The following is a 15,583-nucleotide window of genomic DNA, read 5'->3' on the forward strand; positions in this document are numbered from 1 at the left end:
CCGTTAGATCGAAACTTAGCTTGTTACACACAAATGAAATGCACGTTTATCTAGGTTTGTGTAACCGTACCCAAACATGTACATCTAGTTGGTTCAACAGTAGTTAACCAAATGGTTAGCCATATGAGCACTTTCATATAAACCATATTCTTCTTTACCACAACTAGTTCAAATGACTCAAATGAACTAGTTAGAGAGTTGTTCAATTGCTTAGATCTTTATAATAGACACAATTGAAACAAAAACGACTCGATTCACTTGAATCGATTCATGAACTTTATAGCCAGGGTTTTCAAACTTGCATTCCTTAACTTAAGTACGCGGACTTAAGTACCCGGATAAGTTTGTAAACAGTTCACAAACTCCAGCATATTTCTCGGGAAGTGAACCTTCGACAGTACGAGGACTGGGTTCGCGGACTCTATTCCGGTTTTCCTGAGCAGCAAAGTTCGCATACTTTGGTTCAAGGAATAAGGACTTATACATGTATGAGTTACCATACAATGCTTATATCCAACAATGGTTATATAATCTAAACTCTCATTTTAATCATTGAAACATTCTTAGAAGACGTTATGTAGTTGTTGTTCACAAAGCATTTTTCGTCAAAGCCATTTTCAAGTGATTGAAACTTAACATGACTTTCGTCACTAGTAAAGATGAACTTGGCCAAAGCGAAAGCTTACCAACACATATTTCGAGAAATAGATAAGCAATATAAACTCAGCTTGAAATAGCAAATGTGTATAATCCAAGTCTATGTAGCAAAACGACTTTTGTCTCAAGATAGGAGATAGAGTAGATAAACTTTTGAGTGATAGATAAGTTCAAGTCTCCACATACCTTTTAGTCGATGAAGTTCCACCAGTTCCTTGAGTAGTTCTTCGTCTTTGTATGATGATCTCCATGGATTCTTGAGCACAACTACACTTTCTATCCTAAGTCCGAGACTTAGCTAATAGTAGACTAGAAATCAATACTTATAGTTTTGATCACTAACATTGACAAACATGCTTGAGATAGCAACGCATGCGAGTTCGACCGAGCAGTGCTCTAACATCACCTCATACCCATACATAATCACAATAACATTTAAACGATTATGTCGATGTCTTATCTACAAAGTTTAATTGTTAAGCAATAAACCTCATATTGCATTCCTTAATACTATGTCTATATAGAGTGTTTATGCTTCGCAGTTTTGTTTTCAATATGCACGACTTGAAAGATAGTTAGGGAATGAAACAGTTCAAGTTAAATATAAGTAACCTCAAGTGGATGGATGATGTTGTCATTGTAGCTTCTTACTTCCTCACTTCTTTAAGTCTTCGCAATACTTGCAATGTATCATATCCTAATACTTTCAAGCTAACATATACGAAGTTGACTCTAGTACATAATCAAGCGACTCTTTAAATGAGTTTTGATTCACTAAAATATGACAACCAAACTTGACATATCAACGCTTGGTGGGTTCAACCGAGATATTCTCTAACACACTCCACTCCAAAAACGGGGGGAAGAAGAAAAACCAGAGCCTACAAAGTCGGTGTTCAGCCCATCGAGAATGGTATTCCCCGCTGACAGAAAAAGGAAGCAGAAAGAGCAACCCAGGTTTCAACGCTTCTCTAAACCGGATGAGGGGCACATATATCACTTGTAGCAATTAAACGAGGGAGTGTCTGCAGATACACAAGATTGCGCTGATGTGTCGATAAGCGAGACGGAGACTCCTTCTGAAAAAGGTGAGAAGTGTTTAGCTGAGCTTTCATATAACACAATCGATGATGAGGAATGTAGATGGGGAAAAACGAGCCGCCGGTTTTTTGGGAAAGTGAAGAGTCGAGCGGGCTGTATAGACTCCACATAATTTTATGGATGTTGATTGCTGAATCAATATAATTTTTTGTTTGAACTTGCTCAGAATAGTGATTCGTGGAGCGTTTGTTCGAAACCCTAATTTTTTGATCAGTCCTTCAACAATTGGTGAATTGCTGAAAATTAGTCATGAGTGAAGAGGGACCGACCACATGGGATGATGAGCGTCCATGTGATGCCCAGTGCTCGAGTGAGCACGCACCAGGGTTCTCAGTTTGAGAGTTGGTGAAAGAACGATGATTAAATGCAGGTTTCATCATTTATTAAAATATTGTTGGATTCAACGTTAGGTGAGAAACCTAGGTATGAGAGATGAGGACCGACCAAGAGAGCATGAGACCGGCTCTTGGCGGTCACGAGACCAGTTGTTGGTCATTTGAAGGATTCTCCAGTTGGTTGGAGAGAGTTCAGGCGCAATATGAGCAATTGAACAAATTAGGTCAGAATTATTAAAACATGTGGGACCGGCTTTGTGAAATCCCAAGGAATGACTCTGGTCAGTCATGGAGGCATGCACATGTTACCGCGGTGTCCATGTTTCCATACTGAGAGTTTCATTATTTTCTGATGCGCGTTCGAGCAACATAGTGAATTTTCAGAAGAGTTTCATCTTGACTGAGAATTCTTGATTTTTTTTGGAATGAGCATGTATACTCAATTCATCAATATTTTGAAAATATTAAAATAAAAGTGTTTTAATATTTAAAATTGCCGTGAGAGGCTAGCCAGTCGTGCGACTATGTTGGCTTTTGGTTTTTCGTGATTTGAGAAATATTTGAGAAAATATGGAGAAATCATGAATTTTGCTCAAACCCAGGAGTTTCATGAATTGAGGAAAATAATAATTATGAAATATTAGGGATTGCAAGGTGTGGGACCGACCATGGCTAGGGCATGGACGGCCTGCTAGGTTGCCCGGTCCCGCACACCTTTCCCTATTTTATTATTTTCATGAATCCTTGAAGTTATGGAGAATCCACGAGTTTTTGTTGAAATGGAGGAGTTTCGTGAGATTAGGGAATAATAATTATAAAAGGCTAAGGATTGTGAGGTGTGGGACCGGCCACGGCTTAGGCATGGCCGGCCGGTTAGGTTGCCCGGTCCCGCACACCTCTCCTTATTTTATAATAATATTATTTAATGCATCCACCAAGTTATGGAGAATTCACGAATTTTGCAAAAACAAGGAAAGTTGCTAAAACCAAGGAGTTTTCGTGAGTTAACGAAATAACAAAAAATAAGGAAAATAATGGAAGAGGCACGGACCGACCATGGCTAGGGCACGGCCGGCGGGCCCGACCTTGGGCGCCTCTTAATTTATTAATATTCATTGTTTTCTCCTGTTTTGCGAAGGATTCCTCATTATTTCATATTTTTGGACACTCGTTCGTGCATCTGGGTGCTCAGTCGTGCATCATTGTTGAGTACGCTCGCACCATTTTTGTGGGGATTACTCAGTGATGGTCCAGATTCCCGGTTGTTGGGTATTTATTACTGATTTATGAAATTCAGTGGAGAATAATTCATGAAACTGAGTACTAAGATGAGTAATTATTTTATTATCAATCCATAAAATCAGCAGCAGATTGGACTATGGATTCATAATAATAAAATGATAATTTCATCACCATCTCATGGAATCGCAGATTTGACCATAAAATTGGAGTAATGAAATGAGCGGTGATATCGCCATTCCATGGGACCGTGGTGATTCGACTATGAGATGAGAGTAATATCTATTACCATTTCATGAGATCAGCCGTGGATTCGATCATGAAATCGGAGTAATAAAATAAGTGGTGATATTACCATTTCATGAGATCAGCCGTGGATTCGACCATGAAATCGAAGTAACATCTATTACCATTTCATGAGATCAGTCGTGGATTCGATCATGAAATCAGAGTAATACATTTATCTATTACCATTTCATCATGAAATAGGAGTAATGAGATAAGATAGATTATCTTCTAGGAATTCAGTGGTGAATATGACCTAGAATTTAATCTCTTGCGTATAGTCAGTAAATCAGCGAGTGTTGCTAATGTCCCGAAGACGTTTTTCCCTCTCAACATTTCATGTATGGAGGACCGCCTGAGTCTATACACAAGTCTCTCTACATGGTCAGGAACAGTGAGAATCACCGTCCTGAAGACGTTATTGCTCTCAATCTTACGGAGAACCACCCAATTGTTCTTCTATGTAGAGGCAAATTCCTCTACGTAGTCAGGGAACAATGAGTGTCATCGGTATCCTGAAGGCGTTAAGATCTCAATCTTACGGAGAACCGCCCAATTACGTTATTCTATATTGAGGCTATGATGAAATGCCCGGTGTCGAACGCTCCGGAGAGGCCTTTCGAGCGACATATGCATCATATTTCGTAAAAAACGAATCGTCACATGGATCTCTGAAGCCGTGTCAGAAACATGCAGTATCATGATTTTACGGTTTTGACCTTTGTTGAAAATCCACCATCTACATTAAGTCCCCTGCTTAGTGAGGAACAATCATGTTCCGCAGTAAGCATTAAATGGTGACTTTCAGTCTACGAGATCAGTGGTTGAACTCAGTCTACAAAGGTAGTTTCAGAATCATTGATTTACCCCAATAATGTCATGTACGAGCAAATGCACATATGAGAACCCTGATAGTAAGATAGAGTGTCATCCCGTGAGCGTGGAAAGATGAGGCACTGCTGATTTGAGTTTTGAGAAACCTAGTTATGGTCGGTTTAGGACATATGGGCCTGAGCCCAAAAAAGGAAACCCATGTTTTTATTAGGTTTTGAAAATAAATTTGATATAAAAGGGGAGAAGCCCTAAAATTCTTTATTTTGGTAGACCAAGCATCTCCCCCTCTTCACCATTCTCAAGCGAGTTGCAGCAGGGAAGAAAAAAATTCTGCCGGATTTTAGTCGCCGTCGATCATCGTCGTTTGCCGTCCGGCCAAGCTCTGGCCGGCGCTGACCAGGTAAGTCCGTTTTTTTTTTCAGTAGGTTTTATGATTGATGAGTTGTTTACAAAACCAAAAACCCCATGTTGCATGCATGCGTAGGATTTATGAAGGATTTTTAGAAATCGTATGTATATGCCCGTTTGTTCGTTAGTTGAAGGAACGAGCAAAAATCCCTAACATGAAAGATATTCATAAACTTTTGAATAGACATGGTCTAGTTGCAGTAGTAAAAGTTTTGTTTATTAGGTTTCATGAAAACCAAAGTTTGTTTTTCGAAGCATGAGCTTTGCAAATACTTTTAGGAACGTAGGTTTGTTCGTAAAAGTAATAAATAACGATCCTTAGGGTTAAAGGAATTTCGAAAAGACCCGGAGTTCATGATGAAAATTTGTTTGAGAACTTTCGAAATTTTGTTTGAAATATGTAGACTTTTGCAAAAATAGAAAAGACCATCGTTTCATAAACGGATGCTCGATTGAGCAAAAAAGTTTTTTTTTTTAAAAATTTACGTGAGTTATTAACTCACGATTTTTTTTAAGGTATGTGACCTGTTCACGTTTTATTGAATATAAATCAAATTTTTATTTATGAAAATTGTTGAAAGCAAATAATTCATGAGTCGTTGAATTCGTAGTGTATGTGTGAGTTTAGTGATTTTATAGTGTATGTACACGTAAAAATCAGCGAATGTTCACATGGAAAGTTATGTGAATTATTCATAGTTTGTCGAAAAGTCAGTTTTGACTCTTGAATAATATGTTTTATGCTCGACTCTGCAAGTTTGAAAGAACGAGCAAGTTTTGGGGTTTTACGCTGTTATCACTAAGTTCGTGAAATCGTAAATAGGTAAGAGTTGAGGATTACCATTTTTGTAGACGTGAATATGAGCATCATAATTGTGTTGTTGCTTTAATTCCATTGTATTGATGAAATTCGCGTATGGACATCACAACAACTTTGCGAAAATGGCTCAGTCCCGTAGCGCTTTTGAAGATGATGCTTCTTCGAGAGAGGATGTTTCCACAGACGCCTCTTCCAGAGGTGATGGTTCCTCCAGAAATGATGATTCTGAGATTTCCAAGGAGAAAGAGGGAAGTCCCAAGACTAAGAACATTCCAACTGCTGAGGATAAGTTCTTTACATATCTATATAGACCTGAAAAGCGTCCCTTAGGCTCCTCGTTTCGGTTGTTAATAAATCCCAGGAGCACTACTCAGCATAAATTGGTATCTCCTCAAGCAGTAATCCGGTTTTGTTTGCAAGGAAAACACTTTTCGGCTTCTCATGTGGAGTTCAAGCTTTCACGAAAGCCCCTGATGCATTTCTCTGGATAGGCAAGACACATGCTGGGTCATAGCCGTGTTAGGACCATATTGGATAGTGCGCAAGTAACACGAGCCATTCAAGCTGTTGGAGATTTAATCATCAACCATGATATACCAGGTATGGTAGCTTTGCTCGCCCGTTGGTGTGTTCCTACTCACACATTTATATGTAGATGGGGAGAATTCACCATTACTTTAGAAGATGTAGTTGCTTTGTTGCACCTTCCAATTACTAGTAATTTCCCTGAAGAGCTTTCATCAGAGGAGAAGGAGATATCTAACATATTAGAGGCCAAGATGCACGAATTCAATGAGTCACCCGCATCCTGCTATGCTCAATGGTTATCACATTGGTGGCCGAGAGATAGAATTCCTGAAGAACCGGTTGATGGCGCTTTAACAATTGCTGCTTTCTTATGCCCGTGGCTTTCCAGGGATATCTTTGAAGATTGTGGACACTTGCTGAAGCCATTTGTGATTCGCTTTGCCATAAAGATGCCAAAAAGTGAGAAAATTCCCATTGGCAGTCTATTCTTGGGTTGGTTGTTCGCCAATTTAGACTCTCTAGTTATAGACTCCAGTATTTCTGATGACTTTATGAAAGTCGAGGCATATGCCAATACCATGTTCCTCCAAGCATTGATGTGGGAGCATCTCAAGAGTTACGCCCCAATTCCCCGCAGAATTTTGCAAGGCCCCAAGGTCGACACTCGTCTCTCCTTCCTTGAGAAGAATAACGCCAAGATCATGCGCTGGTCTAGAAAGAAACCACAATACAAGATATGCATTACTGACGTTTTGGACATTGAGCCCGAGTTCAATTTTCGCTCCTGGGTGTCGGTTCTTTCTCTTTTCTCACAGTTGATCACTTTCAATACTACTGACGAGAACATCACGTTGAGTACTGGTGCTGGTCTGAGTGAAGGAGAGAGATCTTTTGTCTTGAGTTGTACTCCTGGTTTCTTGATATCAGTAATGAATGGAGAATTCCGGGTAGAAGAATACAATATTGATAGAGCGTCTCGACAGATGGGGTGATGATCAGTGTATTCTGGGTCACCGAATGAACAAACCATCAATTGAGTATTTGAAGACTAATCTGGACTGCACTCATGTGGAGGGAAGTGAGTATTTATTCCCATACTCTGATCGTGCTAATTTCGTGACTCCGGGTTACATAGACTTCTGGCGTCAGCAACTTGAGCGTGTGTATGAGTTTGCAATGGATGTCAAGTCCCCAGTTCGAGAGTTCCCTTCCTTTGACATGATCTCTGATCGACCCAGGCTGAGATATCTTTCCAGTGGCGACAAAGGAAGACATCTCCAAATGCGACACAGGTGAGTACCCTTTTCATTATTTTAGCCAAAGTACGCCAATCACGCTTCTTAATTGTATTGTGGGCTCCATGGTAGGACGGCCGTGCTGTGAGATTTCGAGTTGATGTAAACTCTCCAAACCTTCAAGAAAGTCCTCAAGGAGGAGAAGGAAGGAGCAAGACATCTCATAGGGTGATCTCGAACGATATACAGTCTCTTTCCGCTTCTTTCGTGAGTTGTTAATACTTTTCTTCATTGTTGCGACTTTCTCGTCCCTGTGATCAGGATCTTAAAAGAATATTGTTAATTCCTTTCAGAATTTTGCTCCATCTGTTATTGATGGTCTTCGTTTTTCTCCTGGTCGAATAATTCAGGGATACAACACTAACGAGGAAGTTGACGTAAGTATTCCCTCCTCAAGCTAATCAGTGTAACACGCCTTTGGAGGAATTAACGATGATCGTTGTTGATGTATCCAGGAGAAAATCATTGTAGATGATCAGCATGTTGATGAAGCACACTCTTCTTTGAGTCATGGAGATATGGAGAGTTCCCGAAATCTCGAACAGAATGAAGATAACGGAGTTGCCAACGGAGATTCCAACACCGCCGAGCCTTCAAATGGTTTAGAGAATCCCCTAGTAAGTATACCTCCTGTGACCTCTTAATAGATATATGATATTTCTGATTTATAAATGAATGAGTGAAAGTCCATGCGAGTATACAAGTAATTTTGCCGAAATACGCCGCCAGGAAATTTCAGACTTCAGCTTTTAGTAAAAACACCGTAGAATCCTCGTTTGGAGTCGGATTTTCGATGTCTGCATATGTATCTTCAATCCCAGGAAATTTCCAAGATTTATTTAAGAATCTTTTTGATTTTTGAGCATGTTTAGGGCCTGAAAAAGGCGAAACCGTAAACTTCCAGGAGATTTTCGGAACTTTTCCAGATTGCATGTCGTCCAATGTTTTGGACACATCTCCTTGATCGTTCATCCGATCGTTATGAAATTTTTACATGTTGTAGAGGACTTCCATACGAAGAGAATGGTATATGATCCAACCTCAAATTCTTTGCCAATTGCTCCCAGTTCGTCGTTTAATACAGAGAAGTGTAGAATCTCTTCAGATGAGCTTGTTTGAAAACGTGTTTCATGGACTCTACACCATTTGCTCATGTTTTGGGTGCAAAATAAGGAACTTAGATGATGTTAGTTCACTTACATTCTGAATTTTATGTTTTCCTTTGATTTTCTTGCTCTAATCTCATGTAATCTTCGTATAAGGTACCAAATACCGAAGTTGAGAATAACAGAACCAATGTTGAAGATTCGAGCAATGTGGTGAATCGAAGCAGTAACATCACCAACTCTCCACCTCCAGGTTATGAGAATATCATTTTTGAAGCCATAGAGGAAACTGAGACTCCAGTTGCTATTGAAACCGAGCAAATAACAGAAGAGACTATCCCAGAAGAAGATGTTGTAATGACAATGAAGGATGCTCCAGTAGTTGAGAATCATGTAGTAATACACGAATATCCCAATGCAGGGATTGTTTGTGAGCCTCCATTTGGTGCTCAACTCCCGTATCATGTGTATGTTGGTGGATTCAGCGTTCCTACTGGGTATGCCAACATGTATGAGAAGTTGTGGAAAATGTATGGTCATATTGTTGTTGCCAGGGATCCTGATCGTAGCTACTTCTTGACAATGCAATTGGGAAACATATTGCATGTTATAGATGACATACGAACCAGGGCCAGAAGTACTATTACTCGAGATGTACTCTTTGATTGGGAGTACAACTTGGAGAATTCTGAGAGACTTGGCTTTAACTTGAAGTGGCTTCGTCTGAAGATCAACACTATCAAGGATGCAGTAGTGAAGAACATCACTTTTACTAGTAATAGTGTGATGGAGAAAATGACCAAGATTGCTGAGCTGACCAAAAAGCTGGAGTTGGAGAGAGCGGCTTTGCAAGTTTTGGAGAATGCTGAGAAGTAGAAATCATACTTCGATGGCTTCCTTTAGTTTCCTTTCCATAATCTCATGAACATTGAACTTCCGGGAGATGTGAGGTTTTATTTGGGTTTTGATTTTCGACAGGTTTTGAGTGACTGAGGATTTTCTTTTGGATTTTGGATTTGATAGAGATTTTTCTTAAATAAGGAACTTTGATAAATTGCTGAATTTTCAAATACTGAGTGCAAGTATGCACACATTTTGGAGGAATTGAAAAATACAAGTAAAAGAAAATCCTAAGGTGTGAACGCCAGATGCTTTGAGCGTTTGCTTTGGATATAAGACATCCAATGTTGAATGCTTCATGCGTCGAAAGTCTTGAGCCAATTCTCATGAATCACTAGTACACTTGTCTTTCCTTTGATGTCAGCCAATTTGTAGTATCCTCCAGCAACTGACTTAGCAATCATAAAAGGTCCTTCCCAGTTAGAACTCTTTGTGGAGTGCAAATTGCGTCTGGTTCCTTAAGAACCAAACCTCCTTCATGAAATTTGTTAGGCTTGGTTGTACGTGCTTTGAATATCTTCTGCTGGTTTGGAATTCCTCGTGGATTCCACGTTGGTGGAGCTTTCCAATTTTGCGGCACATGTGGACATTCACGTAGAGGAGAGTATGTTGGATAATGCTTGTGGAACCGAGCCAGATCTTCAGCGATGAACCTTCCAATGGGGTCCTCAGTTCGGAGAGATCCAACCATTTAGTGTAGTACTGCTGAGGCGAGACTACCACTCATAACATTTGATGATAGCTTGGTCATGAGTATGATTGAGTCCCCGGATAAAGGTAGCATATTTGAAAGTTGCTAATATGGAATTATGAGGGGGAATAAAACTTGCCTGCATGCGGAATCTCCTGATAAATTCATGTGTGCTTTCCTCGGGCTTTTGTGTGAGTCCTGTTAAGGTTTGGACCTTCTCCAAATTCTCGAAAGGTTGATCATCTTCCAAGTCAGAACTTTCTTCGACGGAGAATTATGCAACTGAGGATGAAGATACCGCATCAATTCTTCCATCATAAATCCATGCTCGCCCAAGAATCATGTCATATCCCGAATCCTCCTTAATCATGAAGAATTTAGTTTTTATCCATGTTGAATCGTTTCTTATGTTGAGAATGATGTAACAGTAAGCCTCCCTGGAGATTCCTTCATGGTCTCTGACTGAAATAGGAGCATGAGTCGCTTCTTGTCGATTCATGCCAGCAGCTCTGAGGGTTTTCAAAGGTATGATGTTAACAGCAGTGCCAACGTCAAATAATGCTCGTTTCAATTCATTTCCCTTGAGATGCACCATAGTGAGAAGTCCCCAGCCGTACATCCCGTTGTCTGTTATTGGAGGTTCAGGGACCGTCTGCTGGATTGCTAGCCGCTTTCCAGACACAATATTGTTCAGCGCGGCAAACATATCATCTCTCTGGTCCTTTGACAGGTATAACAACTCGCATACGTGCTCAATTAAGGATTGAACCGCTTCCTTGATCGGCTGCTCGGAGGGTGCGAATGTTCTGATTAGGAGAGGATTTCTGTGCACTCCTTCAGTCCTCAGTTCTCCTGAGTCGGCCTTCTCTTTGAATATGTGTTTCAAATTTCTACAATCACTTGTTGGATGACTGGCGTACGTATGGAAATGGCAGTAACGTGCGTTTTCCATTTGTTCCGCAGTTGGTTCCTTCTTGACAAGAAGTAGTTTGATTGCACCATCTTGGACCCAGACTTCTAGTAGTTCGATCACTTCTTCAATGGGAAAAGGGAAGTCAGGTACTTCCTGATCATCCTGTTGATTCGGTGGTTGTGAATTTCTAGTTTGGTTGTCCTTCCTTGGAGCTTTCAGAGGGTGAGACGTTGAAGAAGCATTCTTATGTTGTTGTGCCTCGACTTTTCTCTTGCTCCCTTCAGCAACATTCAGGGAGGCTTCAATATTGTACTGTTTGTTGATCAGACGCCGGGCATTGCTGCTTCGATTGTCTTTCGATTCCTATATTTTGACAATTTTCGTTCTTTCTAGCAAGGCGGGAGCAGTAGTCGCTGATCGCTTGGCTTCTTCATGAAGTTCTGAAAAGGTCTGAAAGCGAATATTCTCCAGAAAAGCCTTGTAAACTGGTACCATGCCGTTGATGCACAAGTCCACCAGTTGTTGTTCAGTAACGTTTGGATCATGACAGTCCAAAGCTTGAATCCTGAACCTCTTCACATAATCATTCGGATTTTCGGCAGCCTTCTGAGCCATCCTTCCCAAGTCAGAAAGAGTAATTTGCTCAGAGACAAAGAAGTACTTCCGGTAGAAAGCATTGATCATTTCTCCCCAATTAGCTATGCTCCCTGGTGAAATGTTGTTGTACCAAGTATACGCTCGACCCGTCAGGGATTTTGAAAACTCTTTCAAGCGGACAACAAGGTTGTGTTCATGCTCTCCTAATGCTTCCAAGAATCGAGAGACGTGTTCTCGGGCATTCCCCGTTCCGTTGTAGAGTGTGAACGTTGGAGAAGTGTAACCTTTTGGGAGAGGAATTCTTTGTGTAGCAGCGGGATATGGAGGTTGGTGACGGTGCACGGACGGTGCATGGCCTTTTCCTCGATTCTCCATAAAACGTTCTAGGTCTTCACGGGTGATGAAACTGGAAGGTTCAGGTTCTGCAGCTTTGCGGGTTTCATCATCGTCGTGGACTGGGATAACTTCAGGATCCATGCTTGGAGATGTTTCCTTTTCTTTCCCTTTCTCCTGAGTTTTGTCTGACATCTTGTCAGTAAGAGTTTTTAGGTAGTTACATAGCTCCTTCTGAGTAGCAGCCAAATCAGTTTGATTTTTGGCGAGAAATTCTTGGACTTTCATGAGATCACCTATGGTAGGCGAATTTTCTCTGATTTCCTAGGGAGACCGGCCGAAGAGAGGATGGTTTCCGACGTTGGTTTGAGGAGGAGTGGTATCAACAGCACCGGTGTTGGAAGCAGGAGTAGTTTCTGGAGTACCACTGTCGTTGCTAGTGCTAGTGTTGTTTATGTTAGGATTTTTAACTGAACTTGACCTAAGATAAACCATTTTGTGAAAATGTGAAATTGCAACCGAGAGATTAATCTCCCACTGTGGTCGCCAATATGTAGATGGGAAAAAATGAGCCGCCGGTTTTTTGGGAAAGTGAAGAGTCGAGTGTGCTGTCTAGACTCCTCAGCCGGGCAAAATGTTAATCCTCACACAGATGCACCGCTGCAAAGGGGGTGCTTAGATTCAGGAAATCAATATGTATGACTCCGGCCTAAACCAAGACAATGGCCGTTCCAAAGTCAATTCGGTCGCAAAAAGGGAGATGGGTTGATCTGTAGGAGGGAAGCTGAGAGTTGTGTGGGATCAGTGATGATCAATGATTGTGGGTATGTTGAAGGTTTCTGCAATATCGCTGAACTGCTGAAGTTGAGTTCTGTGAATAATTTTATATCGAGTTGTTGACGGATAATGATGATAATCGATGATTGATGATATTCGATTGAGCCCCTCCTGATGTCCTCGGTTTAGACTTATTTATATTGGAAGAATGATGTACCACTGATCCCTTTAAGTGTGACGGTTTCTTGAGTGAAAGAGCAGGAAAGTGGGAGATAGTGGTAAAGTCAGTTCCATATCGTGCGGAGACTTGACTGATCGTGCACCCACTACTTTGCTAACTCCTTTAACCGTTTACACGACTTACACACATTTCTCACTGTGGATGAATCCACCTGCCGTAGACCGCCAGACCAAAACCCTAAGTGATATCCCCCATTTGTGACGTGATTGGGATTTCACGAATCGTGGAGTCTGCAAGGAAGACGTGTATTAGTTGGTCAGTTGTTGACTGATTTAGATTGTGAGTCTAATTTTGTTGACTCGAGCATAAGTGGTGAATGCTCGGCAATTCATGGATTGAACATATAGTTCTCTGAGATGTCAATAAATTACTGACTAGAGACTGAGCAAGTATTTCTCAACTCGACGAATTGCCGAATATTGAGAGTTTGTCGAGCAACTAAGCAAGTATTGCTCAATTCGACGAATTTGATAATTTTGGTGTGCAACTGAGCAAGTATTGTTCAATTCACCAAAACACTGAATATTGATAATTTTACGTGCAATTGAGAAAGTGTTGCTCAATTCGACAAACTACTGATGAATTACCGAATATTGATGGTTGGATCAATATTCGAGCAACTGAGCAAGTATTGCTCAATTCAAAGAATTATTTACTGGTGTCGTGACCCAATAAAATATTGGTGAATTACTGAATATTATTAATTTGGATGTTGATTGCTGAATCAACATAATTTTGTGTTTGAACTTGCTCAGAATGGTGATTCGTGGAGCGTTTGTTCGAAACCCTAATCTTTTGATCAATCCTTCAACAATTGGTGAATTGCTGAAAATTGGTCATGAGTGAAGAGGGACCGACCACATGGGATGATGAGCGTCCATGTGATGCCCAGTGCTCGAGTGAGCACGCACCAGGGTTCTCAGTTTGAGAGTTGGTGAAAGAACGATGATTAAATGCAGGTTTCATCATTTATTAAAATATTGATGGATTCAGCGTTAGGTGACAAACCTAGGTATGAGATATGAGGACTGACCAAGAGAGCATGGGACCGGATCTTGGTGGTCACGGGACCAGTAGTTGGTCATTTGAAGGATTCTCCAGTTGGTTGGAGAGAGTTTGGGCCCAGTATGAGCAATTGAACAAATTAGGTCAGATTTATGAAAACATGTGGGACCGACTTTGTGCAAGCCCTAGGAATGACTCTGGTCGGTCATGGAGGCATGCACGTGTTGCTGTGGTGTACATGTTTCCATACTGAGAGTTTCAGTATTTTCTGATGCGCGTTCGAACAACATAGTGAATTTTCAGAAGAGTTTCATCTTGACTGAGAATTCTCGATTTTTGTTGGAATGAGCATCTATGCTCAATTCATCAATATTTTGAAAATATTAAAATAAAAGTGTTTTAATATTTAAAATTATCGTGAGAGGCTAGCCAGTCGTGCGACTATGTTGGCTTTTGGTTTTTCGTGATTTGAGCAATATTTGAGAAAATATGGAGAAATCATGAATTTTGCTCAAACCCAGGAGTTTCATGAATTGAGGAAAATAATAATTATGCAAGATTATGGATTGCAAGGTGTGGGACCGACCATGGATAGGGCATGGCCGGCCGACTAGGTTGCCCGGTCCCGCACACCTTTCCCTTATCATTTTTCATGAATCCTTGAAGTTATGGAGAATCCTTGAAGTTTTGGAGAATCCACGAGTTTTTGTTGAAACGGAGGAGTTTCGTGAGATTAGGGAATAATAATGATAAAAGGCTAAGGATTGTGAGGATTGGGACCGGCCACGACTTAGGCATGGCCGGCCGGTTAGGTTGCCCGGTCCCGCACACCTCTCCTTATTTTATAATAATATTATTTCGAGAATCCACCAAGTTATGGAGAATTCACGCGTTTTGCAAAAAAAAGGAAAGTTGCTAAAACCAAGGAGTTTTCATGAGTTCACGAAATAACAAAAAATAAGAAAAATAATGGGAGAGGCATGAACCGACATTGAATAGGGCACGGCCAGCCGGCCGGCTGGTGGGCCCGTCCTTGTGCGCCTCTTATTATTTTATTAATATTCATTGTTTTCTCCTGTTTTGCGAAGGATTCCTCATTATTTCATATTTTTGGACACTCGTTCGTGCATCCGGGTGCTCAATCGTGCATTATTGTCGAATACATTTGCACCATTTTTGTGGGGCTTACTCAGTGATGGTCCAGATGCCCGGTTGTTGGGTATTTATTACTGATTTATGAAATTCAGTGGAGAATAATTCATGAAACTGAGTAATAAGATGAGTAGTTATTTTATTATCAATCCATAAAATCAGCAGCGGATTGGACTATGGATTCATAATAATAAAATGATAATTTCATCACCATCTCATGGAATCGCAGATTTGACCATAAAATTGGAGTAATGAAATGAGCGGTGATATCACCATTCCATGGGACCGTTGTGATTCGACCATGAAATCGGAGTAATATCTATTACCATTTCATGAGATCAACCGTGGATTCGATCCTGAAATCAG

The 15,583-nt window shown here is 40.7% G+C and overlaps 1 protein-coding gene and 1 long non-coding RNA gene across 2 annotated transcripts; both read left to right on the forward strand.

Annotated features, from left to right (window-relative positions):
- The first annotated feature begins 7,194 nt into the window (after window positions 1-7,194).
- LOC113304075 lies at window positions 7,195-7,855 on the forward strand. Its single transcript, XR_003338034.1, has 3 exons — window positions 7,195-7,499; window positions 7,575-7,709; window positions 7,796-7,855. It is a non-coding gene; the product is annotated as an uncharacterized LOC113304075 (long non-coding RNA).
- Window positions 7,856-8,067: 212 nt separating this feature from the next.
- On the forward strand, window positions 8,068-9,493 carry LOC113303183. The gene is made up of 2 exons (XM_026552211.1): window positions 8,068-8,119; window positions 8,765-9,493. The coding sequence occupies exon 2, from the start codon at window positions 8,966-8,968 to the stop codon at window positions 9,482-9,484; it is 519 nt and encodes a 172-aa protein (XP_026407996.1). The 5' UTR covers window positions 8,068-8,119; window positions 8,765-8,965; the 3' UTR covers window positions 9,485-9,493.
- Window positions 9,494-15,583: the final 6,090 nt, after the last annotated feature.

This window comes from Papaver somniferum, chromosome 8 (assembly GCF_003573695.1).
Source record: "Papaver somniferum cultivar HN1 chromosome 8, ASM357369v1, whole genome shotgun sequence".
NCBI classification, from domain to species: domain Eukaryota; kingdom Viridiplantae; phylum Streptophyta; class Magnoliopsida; order Ranunculales; family Papaveraceae; genus Papaver; species Papaver somniferum.

Bases quoted from the DNA above. Each gene is read 5' to 3' on its own strand.
- LOC113303183 (XM_026552211.1), top strand. From the start codon at position 8,966: ATGACAATGAAGGATGCTCCAGTAGTTGAGAATCATGTAGTAATACAC.